The sequence below is a fragment of the Peromyscus leucopus genome, chromosome 23 (genome assembly GCF_004664715.2).
Source record: "Peromyscus leucopus breed LL Stock chromosome 23, UCI_PerLeu_2.1, whole genome shotgun sequence".
Taxonomy (NCBI): Eukaryota; Metazoa; Chordata; class Mammalia; order Rodentia; family Cricetidae; genus Peromyscus; species Peromyscus leucopus.
In genome coordinates, this window is record NC_051082.1 from 9,396,625 (window position 1) to 9,416,898 (window position 20,274).

General features: G+C 53.1%; 1 protein-coding gene across 1 annotated transcript; it reads left to right on the forward strand.

Moving 5' to 3' along the window:
• Positions 1-114: 114 nt before the first annotated feature.
• Spring1 (SREBF pathway regulator in golgi 1) lies at positions 115-18,749 on the forward strand. Its single transcript, XM_028878802.2, has 5 exons — positions 115-316; positions 11,232-11,388; positions 14,617-14,768; positions 14,998-15,111; positions 16,876-18,749. Exons 1-5 carry the CDS (start codon positions 206-208, stop codon positions 16,957-16,959), a joined length of 618 nt encoding a protein of 205 aa, XP_028734635.1. The 5' UTR covers positions 115-205; the 3' UTR covers positions 16,960-18,749.
• Positions 18,750-20,274: the final 1,525 nt, after the last annotated feature.

Sequence of the window (20,274 nt, forward strand, 5' to 3'; positions counted from 1 at the left end):
GATCCAGCCAATGGAAGGCCGGGGCTCCTCAGGGACCAATGGCAAGGAAGCGCGGAGGCGGGGCCTGGCGGCGGCGTCACTGGGCGGGGCGGAGCGTGCGGCGGGTCACGTGGCTGGCGCGGCTGCCGCGGGGAGGCCGGGCAGCGTTAGGAGCGAACTTGGGGGTCATGCCGCGGGGTCGTCTCTGCGCCTGCGCCGCGCCGGGATGCTGAACCTTGCGGCGCTGCTGTGGCGCCGGCTGCTGCGCAAGCGCTGGGTGCTCGCCCTGGTTTTCGGGCTCTCGCTGGTTTACTTCCTCAGCAGCACCTTCAAGCAGGTAAGCGACTGCGCTCAGGACCTCTGTCCCTCGGATCCTTCTTCCTTCTCCAGCCAGCTCCTCCCCCAGATCCTCTATCTTCCTCCCCCCAGATCTCCTCCTCCCTATCTTCCATCCTCCTGTGGTCCTCCTCTCTCCTATCCCCCAGCTCTCCTTCCTCCCACCCCCCATCGTCCCTCCTCCCTCTGATCTTTAGTCCTCCTCCAGCCCTGCTCCCTCCGATCCTCTGTCTTCCTCTCCCCTCCCTCAGCCCCCTCCCGCCCTTCGTCCTCCACCCCCTCCTTCCCCTGATTCTCTGCCCTCCTCCGTCCTCCTCTGCCCTCCTCCCACCCTCTTCTCTTCCACTCTCCGTCCTTCTCCAACCCTCCTTCCTTGATCCTCAGTCCTCACACTTCCTCCCTCCGACCCTCGATCGATCGATCCTCTGTCCTCTCTTCCTCCTCTGGGGCTCCCTGCCGTCCTCCACCTTGTGGCCCTTCTACCTATGATGTGCATCCATTCTGTCCTCCCTGCAAGCCTCTGATTCTCTTCCTTTCAGTCCTTGGATCCTCCAGTACTCCCTTTGGTCCTCCCTCCACCCCCTCCTCCTTCAATCTGTGCTCTGATCCTCCACCTCTGGTTCACCTCCCTCTGATTATCTGGTCCTCCTCTCTCCTGTCCTCTGACTCTTCCCTCCTCACCTCCTGTGCATGGAAGGCTGTGTGGAGGGTCAGAAAGGGGAACATCCCACTCCAGATCTTTGTACAACAGTCCCCTAGCACTCCCCCCGCCCCCGGGCAGTGACTCGGACCTGTGCCCAGCGTTTGTCCTCTGGCATTCTCCCTGCTCTGCATCCAGGCCTCTTGATGGACAGGTGGGCAGGAGGTAGAGATGTCTAGGCCAGGAAGTGGCCGAGGGCTCTGTGCTGTGTCCCCCTGGGTGACCCAGCAGGCTCCTGGAGGTGCCCCCTTTGGTGCACACCTTGGTTGGGTGGATTTTTTTTTTTTCTTTCTTCTCAACCTTCTCTTTTCATTTTTATCCCAGGTGAGAATTCCTAGAGAGCTGGAATCTGCTTTTCTCCCCCCCCCCCATAGATCTGTTTCCTCTGATAGTCACTGCTGACCTTTGCTGTCCTGGTGTCATGATGGGGCCTTTGGCTAGTGGATGACTGAAGTCTCTGGAGATATGCAGAACCTATGTGGGACTCAAGCCCTGTGGGGGTGGGATGAACCTGTGTTCTTAGTGTGGGCTACTGAAACACCACGGGAACTCTGGTGGCCTAAACGACGCACATGCATCCTGGCAGCTGGGAGGTCCCAGGCTCGGATGCTGACAGATTCTGCATGTGGTGGGCGCCCCCCTGGCCGACTTTATTCTTCCATAGTGCAGCATGCACGCTGGTCCCTTCAGCCGCTTTCCAGTGTACCAGTCCACCCATCCCTGGGGACGCCACCCCATGACCTCACAGAATTGTGGTTACCTAGGAGACACTCCAATCTGTGGATGTCACTGTCTACTAATGTCACCTTGGGAGTGAAGGGTTTAGCGTTGATTCCAGCATGGGGACAGGTATTCAGTTCACAGCAGGGTAGCTGCACACAACTCGGTTGGCCCTGGGACTCTGTCACATGCGGTCACCTGTGAAATACAGGTCTTAAAAGTGGCTGGTAGGATGTACTGTCAGGTTGTGAAGTGGAAAGCACATTTCTCATCCCCGGCCAGCCCTGTGCCGCCAGCCTCTGCCTTCAATTCTGGTTCTTGGAGCACTTTCCTGTGAGGCTCTTGGAGCACTCTCCTGTGAGGCCTTGGAGCATTCTCCTGTGAGGCCTTGGAGCACTCTCCTGTGAGGCTCTTGGAGTACTCTCCTGTGCAGCTCTTGGAGCACTCTCCTGTGCAGCTCTTGGAGCACTCTCCTGTGCAGCTCTTGGAGCACTCTCCTGTGAGGCTCTTGGAGCACTCTCCTGTGTGGCTCTTGGAGCACTCTCCTGTGCAGCTCTTGGAGCACTCTCCTGTGCGGCTCTTGGAGCACTCTCCTGTGTGGTTCTTGGAGTACTCTCCTGTGCAGCTCTTGGAGCACTCTCCTGTGCGGCTCTTGGAGCACTCTCCTGTGAGGCTCTTGGAGCACTCTCCTGTGCGGCCCTTGGAGCACTCTCCTGTGCGGTCCTTGGAGTACTCTCCTGTGCGGCCCTTGGAGCACTCTCCTGTGCGGCCCTTGGAGCACTCTCCTGTGAGGTTGGAGCACTCTCCTGTGCGGTTCTTGGAGCACTCTCCTGTGCGGCCCTTGGAGCACTCTCCTGTGAGGTTGGAGCACTCTCCTGTGCGGTTCTTGGAGCACTCTCCTGTGAGGTTGGAGCACTCTCCTGTGAGGTTGGAGCACTCTCCTGTGCGGTTCTTGGAGCACTCTCCTGTGCGGCCCTTGGAGCACTCTCCTGTGCTCACCCATTCTGGTCCCACACTGACTGGCTTCAGAGGGCCAGGATAAGCATAGCCCCTGTGGAGACGGCTTCACCTCCGTCCCTCCCTCTGCTTGGGTTCTGGCCTTGGGGTGTATGTAGTTCCCGCCCTGTAGTCTCAGCTCGCTGTGGGATACTGGCCGCACCAGCATGAAATTTGTATTGTGTTAAGCTCCCGGGGCTTTGCTTTTCAGAGTAACCTAGCCGATCAGCTTCTAGAATATGGTCGGCACACCCCAGGAGAGCCCCCCCTTTCAAGAAGTCTGTGAGGTCTGAATGGGGTTCAAAATCACCCTTAAGCCATGTTGGCCAGGTTGAGCTGTGGTGCCACTTACCTCAGCGGTAACCAAGCGTGGGGGAGAGTGCTCTGAGAGTCTGAGTGGGAACGGCAGGGCAGGTCGTGGTTCTCAGCACCTGAGGACAGGAGCCACAGCATTGGCCCCAGACCAGTAGTTCTCATCCTGTGGGTCGCGACCCCCCTCAGGAGTCTAATGAGCCCTTCACAGGCGTCATCTCAGACCATCAGAAAACACAGACATTTACAATACCATCATAACAGCAGCAAAATCACAGTTACGAAGTAGCAACAAAAGGAATTTTATGGTGCGGGGGGGGGGTCCCACAACATGAGGAACTGTATTGAAGGGTCGCAGCAGCCTTAGGAAGGTCGAGAACCACTGCCCTAGAGCACATTCTCTCCTACTGCTTGGGCAGGTCCAGAAGTTGGTCCGCTGAGAAGGATGTTGGGAAAAGACTAATTTTAAGCTCCTGTCTGCCCTGTGCTGAGGCAGGAACAGGGTAGCCTCTGCTACCTTCTGAGGACTGAAGTCCGAGTTACAAGCTAAACTGGCCCCTGCCTCCAGTCTCATCCAGGAGACAGAGTTACCGGCAAATGACTTGTTCATCTCAGACTTGGGCTTGAGTGGAGAGAGCCTGCTCCCTCCCAGGGGTGGTCTGACGTTCTCCACTGCCAGAGATAAAACGCAAGCTTCCAAGTGAAGAATCAGAGTTTTGGAAATTGTCTCCTCCCCCAAGGCTTTTTGACTTCCATTAGCTATGAGGCGAACGAATTGGAGTCTGGGGCTTTTATAAGGTGACAGAAATGTGTCGACATTTGGCAGCCCTGTGAAGATCTGTTCACAGAGCAGGACATGAGGGACAGTACATGGGGGTCCTATAGGCTGAGCTCAGAGTCCCAGTGTGCCCGTCGAGACACAGTTCACCTTCCGAAGTGGCTGTTCCCCTGAGTGTGCAGCCCCAGTGGTTTTAGTAAGGTCACAGTGTGATAGCCGCTACCACAGTCACCATTTGGGGCGCTATCATTGACTTGCCCCTCCTTCTCGACCCTAAACAATCTCTAACCTACTTTCTGTTTTAAAAAAATTATTATTTTGCATTTTTATTGATTTTGTGTGAGTGTGTGTTCATGTGGTGTTGGGGAAAGGTTTTAGGAGTGTGCATAAGCCACATTGCTCATGTGGCACTCAGGACAGCTTTAAGGAGTCAATTCTTCCTTCTCATCATGTGAGTCCCCAGGAATTGAACTCGGGTTGTCAGGCTTGGAGGCAAGCTCCTTCACTCGCTAAGCCATCGCAGTGGCCCACTGGGTCTGGGAATCAAACGCCGGTCATCAGGCTGGTGTGGCCAGCGCTTTTACCCCTGAGCCAGCTCTCCTGTCCCCGCCCTGGGTATTTCACATAAATGGAATCATATAACACGTGATCTTTTGGGAGTGCTATGATGTTCTTAGACTCACCCATGTTATCTCATGACCCAATGTTCCCCCGTAAATAGTTGTCACATCCGTCCGCTCACCACTGATGGGCAGTGGGGTTTTCCATCTTTTGGCAAAGAACACCCACTTTATGAGTTTTTGTGGGGACATGTTTCCATAGCTCACTAGCACAGGCTTGGGAATGAACTGCTGAGTGTTCTGTCCGGCTTTTTGAGGATCATCGTGGCTGCTTTCCAGTGGTCACACTGTAATAAACTTATAAGAAGGACATTTGTCAAGTTTCGGTATAGAACTTGGTGTCGGGTATGGTACAGTATCAACCATGGTTGTACGCAAAATTGTCACAGCCTCTCTCTTCCCTCTCCTCTGCACACAGACTCATGAGACATAGACTCCACATTAATGGCCAGTAGCCGCTCTCTGGCCTGTCAGAGTGTGTGTGCGTGTGCGTGCGTGCGTGCGTGCGTGTGTGTGTGTGTGTGTGTGTGTGTGTGTGTGTGTGTGTGTTGGGGAGGGGGTGTCATCTCACTATGTAGCCCTGGCTGTCCTGGAACTCACTCTGTAGACCATGCTGGCCTCAAACTCACAGAGATCCACCTGCCTCTGCCTCCCAAGTGCTGGATCAAAGGTGTGTGCCACCACTGCACCCAGTTTATAATATTTTTTGGAAAACATCTTTAACCAAGAAACAAAATGAAAAAGAAAAACCAGTTGCTAATGTGAGTTCATTTTACCACTTATTAATGAGTAAATACTTGGTTTAAAAGAAGTATTTTTCAGAATTCTGTTTTAGCTTTCCATCAGTAGACACGAACTCACACAGTGGGTCCTCAGTGGCTTGGACTGTTCTCACACAGGTCCCCAGTGCCTGCTGTGCCTTCGTGGGTCAGTCCTGTCCCGAACATGATTTCTGGCTTGGCTGACTGCCGCCCTGCAGCTGGGTGCCCAGCTTGTCTCACCCCGCCTGGGCTCCACCTCTCTTCTACAAGGTGGAGGTGGGAGAGAGAAACACACCCAGGTGACGTTTGTCACCGGTGGAGAGCAGGCTTGTGGCACACAGAAGTCCCCCGGGCTCTTCAGCTCTGCATCCGTGAGACGTCTCAAGCTTGTGTAGCGAGCGGTCTTTGCCCAGACAGCTGCTAACCCAGTTGCCTTGGATCCTTGGATGCCTCTTTTCTTTGGTTTTCTTCCTAATTAATGCTTTAGGGGATAATTTAAATAGTTAGAGATCGGAGTGCAGGAGAGGATGCCATCAGGGGGAGAGGGTTGGGGATGGTGAGTGGCGCCGGGTGACCTGGGCATGGCACTGTGCACAGGGGCGGAGGTAGAGCGGGCACTGAAGTCTACTCCCTGGGTGCCTGACATCTGCTGTGGGAGTGGGAGGGAGGGTAGGCAGATGACTTCAAACAGAAATTTAGGATATATGGTACACTAGCACAGGGTTGGGCAGCTCTGGGGGCATCTGGCCTGAGGTGAGAGCTAAGTTTCTCCTTGGACTTAGGTGGCACAGCACTTTATAGAGCTGGGCTCTCTGCTGAATTCTTTGAAATTACATTAGCCTCTCTGCTGGGAAGGAATTACCTATGTGGATTGGCGCCCACTTACATTGTCTACATTACTATGTGGATTGGTGCCCACTTATGTTGTCCACATTACTATGTGGATTGGCGCCCACCTACGTTGTCCACATTACTATGTGGATTGGCACCCACTTACACGTAGTTTGTGGCACTATGTTTGCCATCCACTTATGTGGCCTGTGGTACTCTTTTATTGCTGCAATTATACACCACGACCAAGGCAACGTATTAAAGAGTTTGTTTGGGGCCTGCAGTTTCAGAGGGTTAGAGTCCATGACCGTCACAGTAGGGAGCATGGCGGCAGGCAGGCAGGCAGGCAGGCAGGCAGGGTGCTGGGGCGGTAGCTGAGAGCTCACATCTTGATCTACCACCACAAGGCAGAGAGCTAATGGGCTTTTGAAACCTCGGAGCCCCACCCCCAGTGACACCTCTCTCCAACAAGGCCACACCTCCTAATCCTTCCCAAACAGTTCCACCAACTGCAGACCAAGCGTTCAAATATATGAGCCTCTGGGGGGCCGTTCTCATTCAGACCACCACATGGGCATTATATAAAGCGTGGGTGAGTACAGAGAGCTGCCTCGCCCTCTTTAAACTGGTTAACAGCGAAGACCTGTTCTCCGCAGACTTTGCAGAGCTCGGCGCGGGCGTAGGAGGGGTGACTGGCAGAAGGGCCACTGCGACATAAAGGCGGCGTTTCTTCCTGTCCTTTTATCCAAATGTTTTAGCTTCTCTCTCTTGAGGAGTGCTATCTCCTCACTTAACATACAAGCCTTCCCCCCATCTTTAAAACCTCTCTCGGGACTGGAAAGATGGCTCCGTGGCTAAGAGTGCTTGCTGCTCTTGCAGGGGACCTGGGTTCTGTTCCCAGCTAACTCCTGTTCCGTGGGATTCAACACTCTCTTCTAGCTACCATGTACACCGTGTCCCGTCCCGTCCCGTCCCCCCCACAAATAATAAAAACAATTTTTTTTTTTAAAGTTCTTTATGATTCTTTACAACCATAATTCCCTACTGTCAGGTTGCAATTCTCAAACTTCAGATGCGGGCACTGCCCTCCGGCCATATCTCCTCCATTGTTGCGACTCCTACGCGGATCCCTTAAGGTCAACTATGCCAACTATGCCGTGTAGGGCGGTGCTGTGCCACGTCTGTGGAACATGTCCTTCGTTTGACCGTTATAATTACCCCCAAAACCTACACGGCATGCTTCCTACTTAGGCTTTAAAAAGTCTGAGAAGTCCTGTGCGTTAACTGCAGGCTCCACCGCTTACAAAGAACGTTCTCTCGTGCGTCTGCCCATGTGTGGTCCCCTCTTTCCTCCGCAGTGCATGTGTGGACCCCTGACCTCTCTAGGGGGTTGGGGGCTCTGATTCACAAGCAGAGCCTTTGTCAACAGCTCCCTGGAGCCCCTGACGGAAGCGTCTGTGCACTTGGTAAAAATCCCCTCTGAGTGGATGTTTCTTATTGCCGTTGCCTGAGACAGGGTCTCTCTATGTAGCCCTGCTGTCCTGCGTTGTCTCTTCGTAGACCAGGTTGGCTTTGAACTGGCAGAGATTTACCTGCCTCTGCCTCCTGAGCCCTAGATTAAAGGTGTGCGCCACCACGCGCAGCTTGAATGAGAAAAAAAAAATCCACATACTGGTGAGAGGCTTGAAGATGAGCCAGCCCAGAAGGGCAGTGGGAACACTGTTGGGTAGCTCAGTCCCCCGCTGGGTAGAATTGCTCTTCTGTTCCTTCCACATGCTCTCTCTACCACTGGACCTCAAAAGTGGATCACAGACAACTCCTCACCCACATAGTCCTCTGGGCAGAGGTTTTGAATGGCCGTGTTTGACAAGTTCAGGTGCTGGGGGCCCACGGGACATGGGGTCCTATGGCAGAGAGTCTTCTGTGATGCGCTGTTCCGGTCGTCAGCTGAAGGTCTGCTTCCGAGCGACAGGGTGCACCTAAGGGCGTCCCTGTCTCCCAGGGTTTCTGCCCCTCTCTCTCTCTCTCTGTAACCGAGGACTACAGCTACTGAGTTGTTACCTGTCCTGTGCCCGCTAGCCACATCTTTTAAAAGAACAAAAAGGAGGGAGCTGGAGAGATGGCTCAGAGATGGCTCTGCTCTTCCAGAGGTCCGGAGTTCAATTCCCAGCAACCACATTGTGGCTCACAACCATCTGTAATGAGATCTGGCGCCCTCTTCTGGCCTGCAGTCATACATGCTGTATACATAATAAATAAATAAATCTTTTTAAAAAAAGAACAAAAAGGAGGCAGGACACAGGGAAGCCATCTCAAGGGACTTTTGTACACCGAGCAGACTGAAGGAGGGGGATCCAGTCCTGATTGTGGCAGGAGAGAGTCCGTCTGTTTAAATGCCCGTGCTTTGCAGGTGGTGGATCAAACTTTGGGGAGGTTACATGGCACTGTCTAGCACACAGCCCTGCAAGTGATTCACAGGGCTCTCTCAGGGCTCCCCCATTGAACTGCAGTGTCTTCCTGAGAGCAGAAACCAGGGTTGTCGCTGGTCTGTGGAGTCTGTGTCTACTGAATGATGGCGCACCAACATGATGGATTATTAGGCATCCATGAAGATTTGATTATCTAGATGATGTGGATCATTGGAAATGTTTTAACCATCCAGTTAGCATCCAGAACAGCTGACAGTGATGCCAGTGTAAACTGGGTCAGAGGTCAGAGGTGAACATGAAAAACCAAACGTACCTGCCTGGCGGTAGTGGCGCACGCCTTTAATCCCAGCACTCAGGAGGCAGAGGCAGGCGGATCTCTGTGAGTTCGAGGCCAGCCTGGTCTACAGAGTGAGTTCTGGGACAGCCAGGGCTACACAGAGAAACCCTGTCTTGAAAGACCAAAACAAACAAATAAACACCAAAAAACCAATCAAACTAAACAACAACAACAGAAAAAGCAAATATACTTTAAGTGTTGGGATTTAGGTAATTTCTTTATTTCATGTTGATAAGCATTGTTTTTTAAGTGAACCTTTCCTTTTGGAATAGTGACAGCTTAACAGGAAATGTACAAGGATAGTATTGTTTTTAATTTAGTTTCTCCTACAGTTAACAACCAGCATATTTTCATTTACGATGAAAATAAGATTATTCCAAGGATGGATTAAAGATAATTTTAAAACAACATTTTAAATTGTAAATTGTGTGTGTGTGTCTGTGTGTCAGAGGGTCCTGGAGCCGAAGTTATAGACAGTTGTGAGCCACTCAGTGCTGGTTCTGGGAACCAAACTTGAGTCCTCTGAAGAACAGCCAGTGCTCTTAAATGATGAGCCCTCTCTCTAGCCCGTACATACCTATTTTATTTACCTGAATACCCAGGGTCATGTAAACATTTCTAGAGCTCACAGGGGTCCCAGGTAGAGGAAGTGTAAGAAGGGCCGCTCTGGAGGAACCTGGTGTGGTATCAAACCTCGGTTTGACAATATTGTGTCCACGCCAGTGTCCAGTCAGACATTCCTGTGTTGTTGGGTTTCTGGTTTTGCTGGTTTATTTGCTTTGTTGTCCTACGATTGAAGCGTGGTTGTGGGAAACCTCTGCCTGTGGTTTCTGTAGGACGGCACTCACTAGGGAGTTCCCTAGAGCAAGGTGTGGGTGTGGACGTGCGCGTCTGCAACATCGCCGACTTCCCGGGTTGCTCTCCCACGGTAATTACAAAGATCCTTTCTGGTTCTCTGAACCGGCTGTGATGCCACCAGATGCGCAGGGGTCTCCTTAGTTACAAACAACCCTGATGTCCAAACACTCAAGCCATCAAGACAGCAGACATGGTGGTGCACACCATAATCCTGTCATCCCAGCACCTGGAGCTGAGGCAGGAGGATTGCTATGAGTTCCAGGTGAGCCTGAACTATAGGATGAGAAGCTCTGCCTTAAAACCCAAAACAGGCCCATGGGAAGGGCCCCCTCTTTTTTTTTTTCCTGAGACGGGGTTCCTCTGTGTAACTTTGTGCCTTTTCCTGGCTCTCACTTTGTAGACCAGGCTGGCCTCGAAATCACAGAGATTCGCCTGCCTCTGCCTCCTGAGTGCTGGGATTAAAGGCGTGTGCCACCACCGTCCGGCCGGGAGGGGGTCATTTGTAGGTGTTTTGTTACACATTTCATGGCTAGGCAGTTCCAAAGGTGGCTGGCTGCCCTGTGCTTGGCTTATACCCCAGCGGCTGGGCTCCATCCTCCTAGTTTAATGGTGTGGCTCCTAAGAGAAAGATCCAGGCTCTCACCCCAGGGCCACTCCTCTCTTGGTTTGCTAGGCAAAAGGCTGTGTAGCCAGAATGACATCTAGAAGCAGCTGTAAGGATGACCTCTCTGTGTTTCCACACAAAGGGAGACCTTAAAGTCATTTTCCCCTGACTCAGGTTTTCTATGTGAGTTCTTGTCCCGGCTGAGCCCTCGTGGTCTAGAGGAATCAGGCGGCAGTATAAGATGACCAGGCTAACATAGTTTCCTCCTGGTTCTGAAAGTGTTCGGGCCGTGTGTTCTATTCTGTGGTGTGTGCATTCTAGTATTTAAAAACTTAAATTGCCTGCAGAGAGAGAAGTTTCCTTCTAGAATTCCGTAGACTCTTTTGTTCACTTCTGGGCACATCAGCAGCGCAGCCATTGGGGAGGATAACTTTAACTTGCCACATTTTCCAGCTGGCTTGTTTTGTGGCTTTGCTCAGACGGTGCCTGTGCTGGAGGTGTGTGTGTGTGTGTGTGTGTGTGTGTGTGTGTGTGTGTGTGTGTGTGGGCGTGCGCACAGAGGGGGGAGCTGGAGGTGTAGACCCCTGCAGGGCAAGTGAGATCACAGGGAAAACACTTTTTTTTTTTTTTTGATGGTTTCCTTCAGACCTTTTCTTTATTCTTCTTTTATATTCTCTATTCTTTATTTTCCTGGTGATTTATTTTCTCATTCTTGATGTTCTTCTACTCTCATTTTTTTTTTTTTTTTTTTTTTTTTTTTTTTTTTTTTTTTTTTTTTTTTTTCTGAAGCTGAGGACCGAACCCAGGGCCTTGGGCTTGCTAGGCAAGTGCTCTACCACTGAGCCAAATCCCCAACTCCCTAACTCATTCTTGATGTTTCCTTCTGGCCCATTTTAGCTCTCCTCTATTCTTTCCCTTACAGCTTGGAAAAACACTTTTAACCTTCCTCTCCCCCATGGTCTCATTGCAGGAAGAGAGGGCGGTGCGAGATCGGAACCTGCTCCAGGTTCAAGACCGCGAACAGCCCATTCCGTGGAAGGTCCAGTTTAACCTGGGCAACAGCAGCCGGCCCAGCAACCAGTGCCGGAACTCTGTTCAAGGGAAACACCTCATCACGGACGAGCTGGGTACGGCCTCCCTCCCCTACACTCAAGGCCTGGGACTCTGGCTGGCCTTCCCTCATGATGAATGCTTTTGCCCTCCTTGCTCCTCTCCAGGGGCGCCCATGTCCGTCTTCCGTACCTTTCTCGCTATCCCAGGCTCCCTGCAGCGTCTGGGAAGCTTGGCTGAGGAACCAGACCCCTAGCAGTCCCCTCTGCCTACAGCTCCAGCATTGGCCTCAGTCCCAGGCCACTTCCTACCAGGCGCAGGCACAGGGCTTCCTCATCTTGTGTTTGTTTTTCAGTGTGTGTGCGCGCGTGCATGCACGGGCGTGTGTGTGTGTGTGTGTGCGTGTGTGTGTGTGTGTGTGTCATGTGCTGTGTGTGTACACACATATGGTGTATATCGTGGTCATAGGCTAATTGGTAGGATTGTTTCCCCCTTCACAATGTGGATCCCAGGGATTAACACAGGCCCTTTTACTGGCGGAGCATCTTGCTGGCCTTTAAGTATCCTTGTAAGAAAAGAGAAATCGAGCATGGGGCTGTTACTTCACCAAGAAGATGCAGGGAGCTGTCAGAATAACTGGGTGGGGGCTGGCTTGGAGGCCAGGGCTTGTTTCTATAGACTCAGAAAACAGGAAATTTTAGTATCAGGTGGCAGATTGTCATTTTCTTTTACTGTAGCCACAAAAACAGTAATTTTCTTCTGGTTAATTTAGATCAGACAAAGACTCACAGATTCCTTTAGTTTTTTTAAAAAAAAAAAAAAAAATCAGCACTCAGATTCTCAACCTGTAAAAAATCCCACAGCGGCCGCAGGTTTTATTTTGCCTTTGTAAATATGGGAAACGTGGTTTAATAAAGAAAACTCACAGCCGTTGATGCTGGTTAGCAACGAGATGCCACCATGTTGCCAGGGTAACAGCGCTGTTAAACAAGATGGCCAATTAGAATCACCAACTTTTCAGAAGCTGGATGCTAATTTCCCAGTCAAGACCAACACATTCGCTGGCCCTGGCCTCACAGGACTTGATGGAAATCTGCAAATCTGATCAGCACCACACTGTGCATATGTGTATTGAAATATCACAATGCCTCATATGGTTCTTGTAGGTATTTTTTGTTTGTTTGTTTGTTTTCAACTAAAAATAAAGAAGGGGCTGGAGAGGTGGGTCACTGGTCAAGAGCTCTGACTGGGGCCTGGGTTTGATTCCGAGCATCCATAGAAGACAGACTGCCTGTGACTCGGGCTCCCGGGGATCCAACGCCCTCTGCTGGCCTCTGCGGGCACACAACACACACACACACACACACACACACACACACACGATTAAAAATCAAAGTAACTCTTTGAGAAGGGAAAGGTAACTTTTTCATGATTTCTGATACACGGTGAGAGGCCTGGGTGAGCTTGCTTCTCCTCAGAAGTTAGACCTGGTCATCGGGAGGTGAGCACCGGAGTTCAAGGCCGAGTGCCGGGAGTTGGCAGTGGGAAGAATCTCCGTGATGCAGAGAGTTGCTTTATTGTTGTCATCAGGGATGGGATCCTGGGGAGCGTGCTGACTCCCTGGGAATTCCGTTTAGAATCCTTGTCAACAGCGTGAGTGGGGGCAGCTGGGAAGGAAGCGTTTACCAGGACACCAGAGAGTGCTTTTGTCTCTTCACTCAGGAGACGCAGTCGCAGAATCACAACAGAAGCGCCAGCTCCCAGGTGGTGGGAATGGCTCTCTCCTGGTCCCCAAGTGTTGAGCGAGGGCCCTCTGGTGTCCCCTCTGGTGTCAGTGTTCTGCCAGCGCCAGCCGCTCCTGCACAGACCTTGTTTTCCAGAGCAGTTCCGAAAACAAGTTATCCTCCGCCAGCCTTGTTCTCTGAGGACAGAGCTGGGGCGCTCACACGGGCTAGTGCTAGGAACAGCTGCTGAGCACCTGCGGGCCCCTGCACACACCCAGGGGCCCCTGCACACACCCGGGGGGCCCCCCTACACACACCAGAGGGCCGCTGTGCACACCCGGGGCCCCCCACACACACCAGAGGGCCACATGCATGCCTGAGGACCACATGAATACCTAAGGCCCCCCCACACACACCTGAGGCCATGCACACACCCGGGGCCCCCCCCACACACACACCTGAGGGCCCACATGCATGCCTGAGGACCCACATGAATACCTAAGGGCCCCCCCACACACACACCTGAGGGCCCATGCACACACCTGAAGGCCTCTGCACACACCTGAGGGCCCCTGCACATACCTGAAGCCCTTCACATACACACACACATCAGAGGCCCCCTGCCCATACCAGAGGGCACTTGCCTACACATGAGAGCCCACACACCTACCCGAGGGCCCCTGCATATACTTGTATGCATATGTATGTATATATGTACATATATGCCTTCAGGCCTGAATGGCCACTGGGAGCATGTCTGGGGTTGGGTGATGGCTCTCATGACTTATACTTAGATTTTTCTGTCCTGTTCCCAAAGGATGCAGGGAACTGTCTGTCTAGAAACTCTGGGTAGTAAAGCAGTTTCAGTAAGGTGGCCTGGCTGACACTGGACATTCATATCTATGTGATGGGGTTTCTCAGTTGTGGAGCGAATTAAGTTTTTCTCCTCCTCACGGATCTGAGAACTTCATCCCTAATTCTAGGAGGTGGCCGTGCCCCTGCCCCATGTTTGTGTACAAACACTCCAGGAGGCAGAGTTAGGAAGGTGGACTGTCCCTTCAAATGGCCACAGAAGCAGCGAGCATGCATAAGCCATCAAAAGCGGTGTGCTTGCTTTTTGAATCTGCAAAGCACATGCTTTTTTATGAATGGGTGCCTTGCTGTTTCTGTTTTAAACTTTTAAAAAACATTTACTTTATGTATATGAGTGCTCTAGATGCATGTACGCCTTTATGCCAGAAGAGGGCATCAGATCCCACTAGAGGTAGTTGCTGGGACTTGAACTCAGGACCTCAGGAAGAGCAGCCAGCGCTCTTCACCTCGGAGCCATCGTCTCCAGCCCCGTCTTAGACTTTTTAAGAGAGGCCCAGGTGAAAGATTGCCTGCTTATGTTAGCGCCCAGCCAACCGCACGGGCGTGGCTTGGCGTGGTGATGAGCTCACAACTTATGCAGGAGACTGGAAAGTGGTTGAGCGTGGTGACAAGGTGGATCTAGTGATCACGGAGGAACCCGACTTTCCCCGTAATCGTCTGCCTGGATGAAGCCAGCCCTGGCGCTCAGGATGCGTCTCTGACTTGCAGGCTATGTCTGCGAGAGGAAGGACCTGCTGGCCAATGGCTGCTGTGATGTCGGTGTCCCAAGCGCCAAGCAGTACTCCTGTGAAGGGTGCCTGGCCAATGGCTGCTGCGAAGCCTATGAGTACTGTGTCTCCTGCTGTCTGCAGCCCAGCAAGGTGAGGGGGAGAGCTAGACATCCCCTGGGGTGCTTGAGAAGAGCTCTGTGGGTGCACTGGCCTCTCCCGAGAGGCGAGCTGGCCCCCGACTCATGGTCCCTTTGCAGAGAGGACCATGCTATTGCTAACCAGGTGTCTGGTGAATGAGAGAATGGCGCTCTCTGTCCCTCCTGGTGGGCTAGCTTGGCCTGCAGTGACTGTCAGGACTGAATACCCCTTGTTTCCATAGCAACTTCTACTGGAGCGCTTCCTCAACCGGGCAGCGGTGGCCTTCCAGAACCTCTTCATGGCGGTTGAAGACCACTTCGAACTGTGCTTGGCGAAGTGCAGGACTTCATCCCAGGTCAGAAGCGGTGCTGGCCCTCGCTAGGGGAGGTGGGAGGGAGGGAGGGAGGCAGAGCTGGAGGACACTAGCCGATCACTCTGGACAGACCCAGGGTGGAAAGGGGCTTCGTCGACACCACGTTCTGCTGCTTGGGGGTGGGTAGGCGAGATATTTAGATCCAGTAGCTGGTCATTGAGAGGGCAGTCCCTTGTCCCTCGGCAGAGCCATGGATGATTCTGGAACCCAGGGGTAGGCGGTGGGGATTTAAAGGCACGTGGGTCAGTCTGAGGTTTGTAACGCTCTCGGTGAGCACACACTACCTCATCTTGAGTGCTCTGCTCTCTTGACGTGCACCCGCCACCCATGGAGTGCCCCGGAAGGCCTCTGCCCCCCACCTTTGGGTATTTCCCCTTCTACGTTCGTTTTGGGCTTGGGGAGGCACATGCATACAAGTCAGGGGACAGCTCGTGAGGGTCTGTTCTCTCCATACACCATGTGGGTCCTGAGGCTCAAACTCAGGTCACTAGCCTTGGCGGCAAGCACCTTCCCATGCTGAGCCATCTCGCCTGCCCCGGTTCCCTGCCTTTGTGGCTGGGCACCTGTCACTGCTCTGTGTAAGCTGTCTCTTGCACAAGCATACTCCTCTGGGATAACTGGCTTGTGTCCGTCTCTGGCCCTCTATAAACTTTGGGTTTGTGCCTGGTAATTCCCTTTTCCATCTCTAGTCCACTGTTGAGACCATCCCGGGTCAGGATAGAGGGAGCGCTGAGAAGGTGAAATTCCACTGGTCTTGGTGGGAAGCTTCCCAGGTAAATGGGTGTAAAGGGAAGCGTGAGGGGACTCAGTAGATTCATTTGCTCTTCCTGGCTAACACTGGAAAGGGGAACTGATACTCTAGCAGCTTCCTGTAGCCGACTATTGTGCAAGCGGAGACGATTCTCAGTGGCCGCTTGGTTCGTGTGCCCAGAGCCTGGGCTTCGAGTCTGTTGAGTGGGATTAACAGGGTGCATAGCTTTGGTAGAGACTAATTAATGAGCTCTAGAGCAGCCAAAAGCTCAAACTGCTCATACGACAAGAAATTGCTGGAAGTCTACCCCCGACGGTGTGTGTGTGGGGGGGGATTGTCTGGACTCAGCTTCACTTGCCGAGCCCAGCCAGAGAGGCTCTTGGGGAGGGCGCTTGGCTCGCGCACAGACTCTTAGCGTATGTCTGCCGTTTGAAGTGGCGTCACCTCCCGAGTCCCTTGCAGGGCTCCTTACCAGGGACTGGATCTCTCCGACCACGGGGTCAGGTGTCGATCCCACCACGCGGCCATCCGTTTCAGATTGCTTTGTGCGTTCTTTTCATACTTACGATTGCGCACGTGTGTGGGCGTTACCACCGTGTGTGCATGGGGGTCAGAGGGCAGCCTGTAGAGTCTGCTTCTCGTTCTCCCATGTGGGTCCCAGAGATCAAACCGAGGTCCTCAGGCCCGGAGGCAGCCGCTGTCTGTGTTAGCTCCTGAGCCATCTCACCTTGCCCTTGTTTTGATGTTTGAGACTCCTGTGGCTAGGCTGGTCTCAGGTTCACTGTACTGCTAAGAATGACCCCGAGTTTCTATTCCCCCAATGCCGGGATCACTGATGGGCACCGCTCCACCCATTTTTATGAGGTGCTAGAGCTCAAACCCAGCGCCTTTATTCCAGAAAGTTCCTTGAAACCCCAAGGCGTGCCGGAGGTGGAATGGGCAGGGAGTGTGTGGCTGACCCTCTCTATCATTCTCCCGTCTTCCTTCGCCAACAGAGCGTGCAGCATGAGAACACTTACCGCGACCCCATAGCCAAGTACTGCTATGGAGAGAGCCCGCCGGAACTCTTCCCCGCGTGAGGCCTGATGGAGAGACACACCCAGAACCAGTCTGGTCCACGTGAGATGACGAAGGAGAAAGGCAGGCACACAAGGATCCTGGCCTTGACCGTGTCTCGTGGCATCGAGTGTCTCTGGCTCCCTCACCACCCGCTGGAGCGGATGGACGGAGCTGTCCTGTAGAGCAGGTCGGACGAGGCCCTGGCACCTTACAGGGCCCTGAGCCTGCTGGTCAGGGGCTGGGCGCTTGATCCTAGGTTGTAGTTACTTAATGACTTTTCAGAGCGGTGGGAGGTGCCGTGTGTTGTGCAGGACACCTTTGCCTGTCCAGTCGGGTGCGCTCGAGGAGGTGACTGCTGTGCTTGATTCCTGACTTGAGTCAACAAGTGACGTCGCTCCTGCGCCCAGCTGCAAGGTTGTCTCCAGGAGTGTGGGTGTACGGACTTACTTTTGGTTGTTTTCAACATCGGACCGGCAGGCCTTGTGTGCATATCCCAACATCTAGGGGTATGTAGAGCCTCACGTGGGGGGCGCTGGTCCCCATTGAGCCCTTATGGTTGTTCATATACCTGACATGGTAGTCGGGAGGCCTGAATTCCCCAGATGACTGTCCCAGTGGGGTTTCCTGTCACTGTGCCCCTGTTGAAACCCCTCAGCCTTGGGGCAGGGGAGCCTTTCCCTTGGCCGTCACGGAAGCCGGTGGGGACCTGGAAATGTGCTTCACACCACCCGCTCATTCTTTACTGCGCTCCGCTCCTGGCCGTGTGCCAGAGGCAAACACTAGTTAAGCTCTTCCTCCAGCCTAGAGTTTCCCAGCCACTCTCGGTGGGAGCCGGATGTGGTAGCCATGCCGAAGAGCGTCCCGAAGGCGGGTCAACGTCCGAGGCTCGCAGGGGTGGGCGGTTGTCAGCACTAACTGAAACTTGGGTTTTAGGCCACCTGTTAATGCACACTTCTTTCACGGAGCCTCACAGTAGGCCCCGGCGTTCTGTGGGTTGGTTCAGGTTGCCCTAGCGTCAGACATGAGTCTCAAGATTTTATCTCAGCAGCTTCGTGGAACCTTGTCTCCCAGCCACGTTTGCCTTCAGGATGGGATTTCTTTCAGCTCCGTCCCGCTTCCTCTTCATGCTCACCTCTGAATTGTATTCTGTCACCTCTCTGGAAGGGAGGACAGGCTGGTGGCAGTTGTTTTCTTGGTTTGTGCTGCCATACTGGGATCAAACCCAGGACTTTGTGTGTGACTGGCAAACCTTCTGCTCCTGAGCCGTGGCCCTGGCCAGGGAATCGATTTTCAGTGTTAGATCCCCGTGACTCTCTTCCGTTTGCTCTGGACTTCTCAGTGCGTGAATTCAAAGTTCACTGAAGAACTAGGTGCACCTGCACATTCTGGCATGTCCTGGAATGTTCTGGCATGTTCTGGCTTGCTCATTCTTTCTGGTAACTGGGGTGTTTATATATATATATATATATATACTGCCAAGTGCTGGGATTAGAGGTGCACCCCAGCTGCCGGGTTCACCTGGCTTTTAATGCCAGTCTGCCCTTGGTCAGCACTGGTGTTAGTCTCTCCCTTAAGTTAGTTTTCACTCTCAAGAGTGGCGACCCAGGTTGACTGTGAACAGTTTAATGCAAACGTCATGCCCGTTGCCAGTTCTGTCTGACTCGGCACCGGAACTGCACATCGTTGTGTACAGTCCCCGGGTTTATAGTCCCCGAGCAGCTGGGATCAAGGATCGAGTTTGCTTGTGTTTCACTCGGTGGATGGGGAAAAAGCGAGAGGTGACTTGCCCTCCCGAGTCCCCTCCAAGACAGAATCATCAAAACCCACACAAGAACTTCACCTTGAACCCTGCCCACGTGTCCTCCACTGCACCTCCATTCCCCCACCCCCAGAATGGATGGCTTTCAGCTATCCCAGACAGGAGATAGGAGAAACTGGTGTCTACGTCCACACCAAGGCAGTAATGCAAAAGTCACTTTTTTTTTTTGAGCCTGTCCTGGATCTCGCTCTGTAGACCAGGCTGGCCTCGGAACTCACTGAGATTCTCCTGCCTCTGCCTCCCGAGTGCTGGGATTAAAGGCGTGCGCCACCACTGCCCGGCTGCAAAAGTCACTTTTAATTGACTGTAGAATGTGGGTTTTGTGTTTTAGTCAAGTAGGGGAATACACACAAACACCACACACACACACACACACACACACACACACACACACACACACACACACAACTTCGGAAATTCCCAGTACTTCCTCTAGACAGGAGTGGCACTGGGCAGGGAAGGCCCCGGCTCACCCCCTCGCAGGGTTGGTTTTGAGTTCTCCCGATGGGGCTCCTGGAGTCAGAGGCCGTAGTTTTGTGTGCACGAGTCGAGTGAGGCATATCGGGGGGGCCTGGGGGAAGAGAGGAGGTGCAGACATCAACTTAGGTGTGTAGTGTTATTAACTGTGAGGGGATGCGGGCAGGTAGGTCTCTCGCCGAGGATGATGGGATGCCACCCGTGTCACCACAGAGAGAAAAAACACAACAGCAGGACGGTTCTGAGACGGGGTGCCGGAGAATGTGGCCCCACCCCCACCCCCCAGCCAGGATGGAAGGGTGAGCTCCTGGGTTCCTGTAGGAGTAGAGGAGGCCTTCTAGGGCCATGATGGAGCCCTTCACACACCCCAAAGGCCGACTGCAGGGCTTCCCGGGAGCGGAGTGGGGAACGGGCATGCTGGGATTCCAGGCCCAGATGTTCCCAACGTAGGGATTTGCAGGTCAATCATGAACTGGCCTCTTCCTCACAGACAGGACAGGAATGTGACTGGAGCCTGGAACCACTGTTTCTCAACGGTGTGGCCTTCTTTGAGTCTTGGGCCCTTTATTTGGAAAACGGGGTCACACGTCTACCTGTCCGAGTTTGCCCTGAGGTATCCTCTTGAGTGAGAGATGCTGTCTCCTAAGAGGCCAATGTCAGCAGCCCCCGGGGAGCAGCATGGGGGGTGGGGTGGGCAAGGACGAGAAAGGCATCCGTTATAGTCATTAGGAACTTATTTTTTAATTAGCTAATTCCAGACAATCTAACTGTAAAGTGAGGACCTGACCGCTCCAGGGTGTGGCTGAGGGGAAGGTTTTTAATGAGGGGGAGTATAGTCCGAGGCATCTGGGAGAGTCCAGAGCAGGGAGAGAAAGGAGTGGACCGAACATGATCATGAGAGGAGGAGGAAGCGAGGGGCCCCGGAGCCCATGACCCAAATGGCAGGCTAACACAGGAATGAGAAGCTGGGGGAGGGAGTTGGAGAAGGTGAGGGGAGGGGGCTGACTGAGAAGAGCCGCAGGTAGGAGTGATGTTGAGA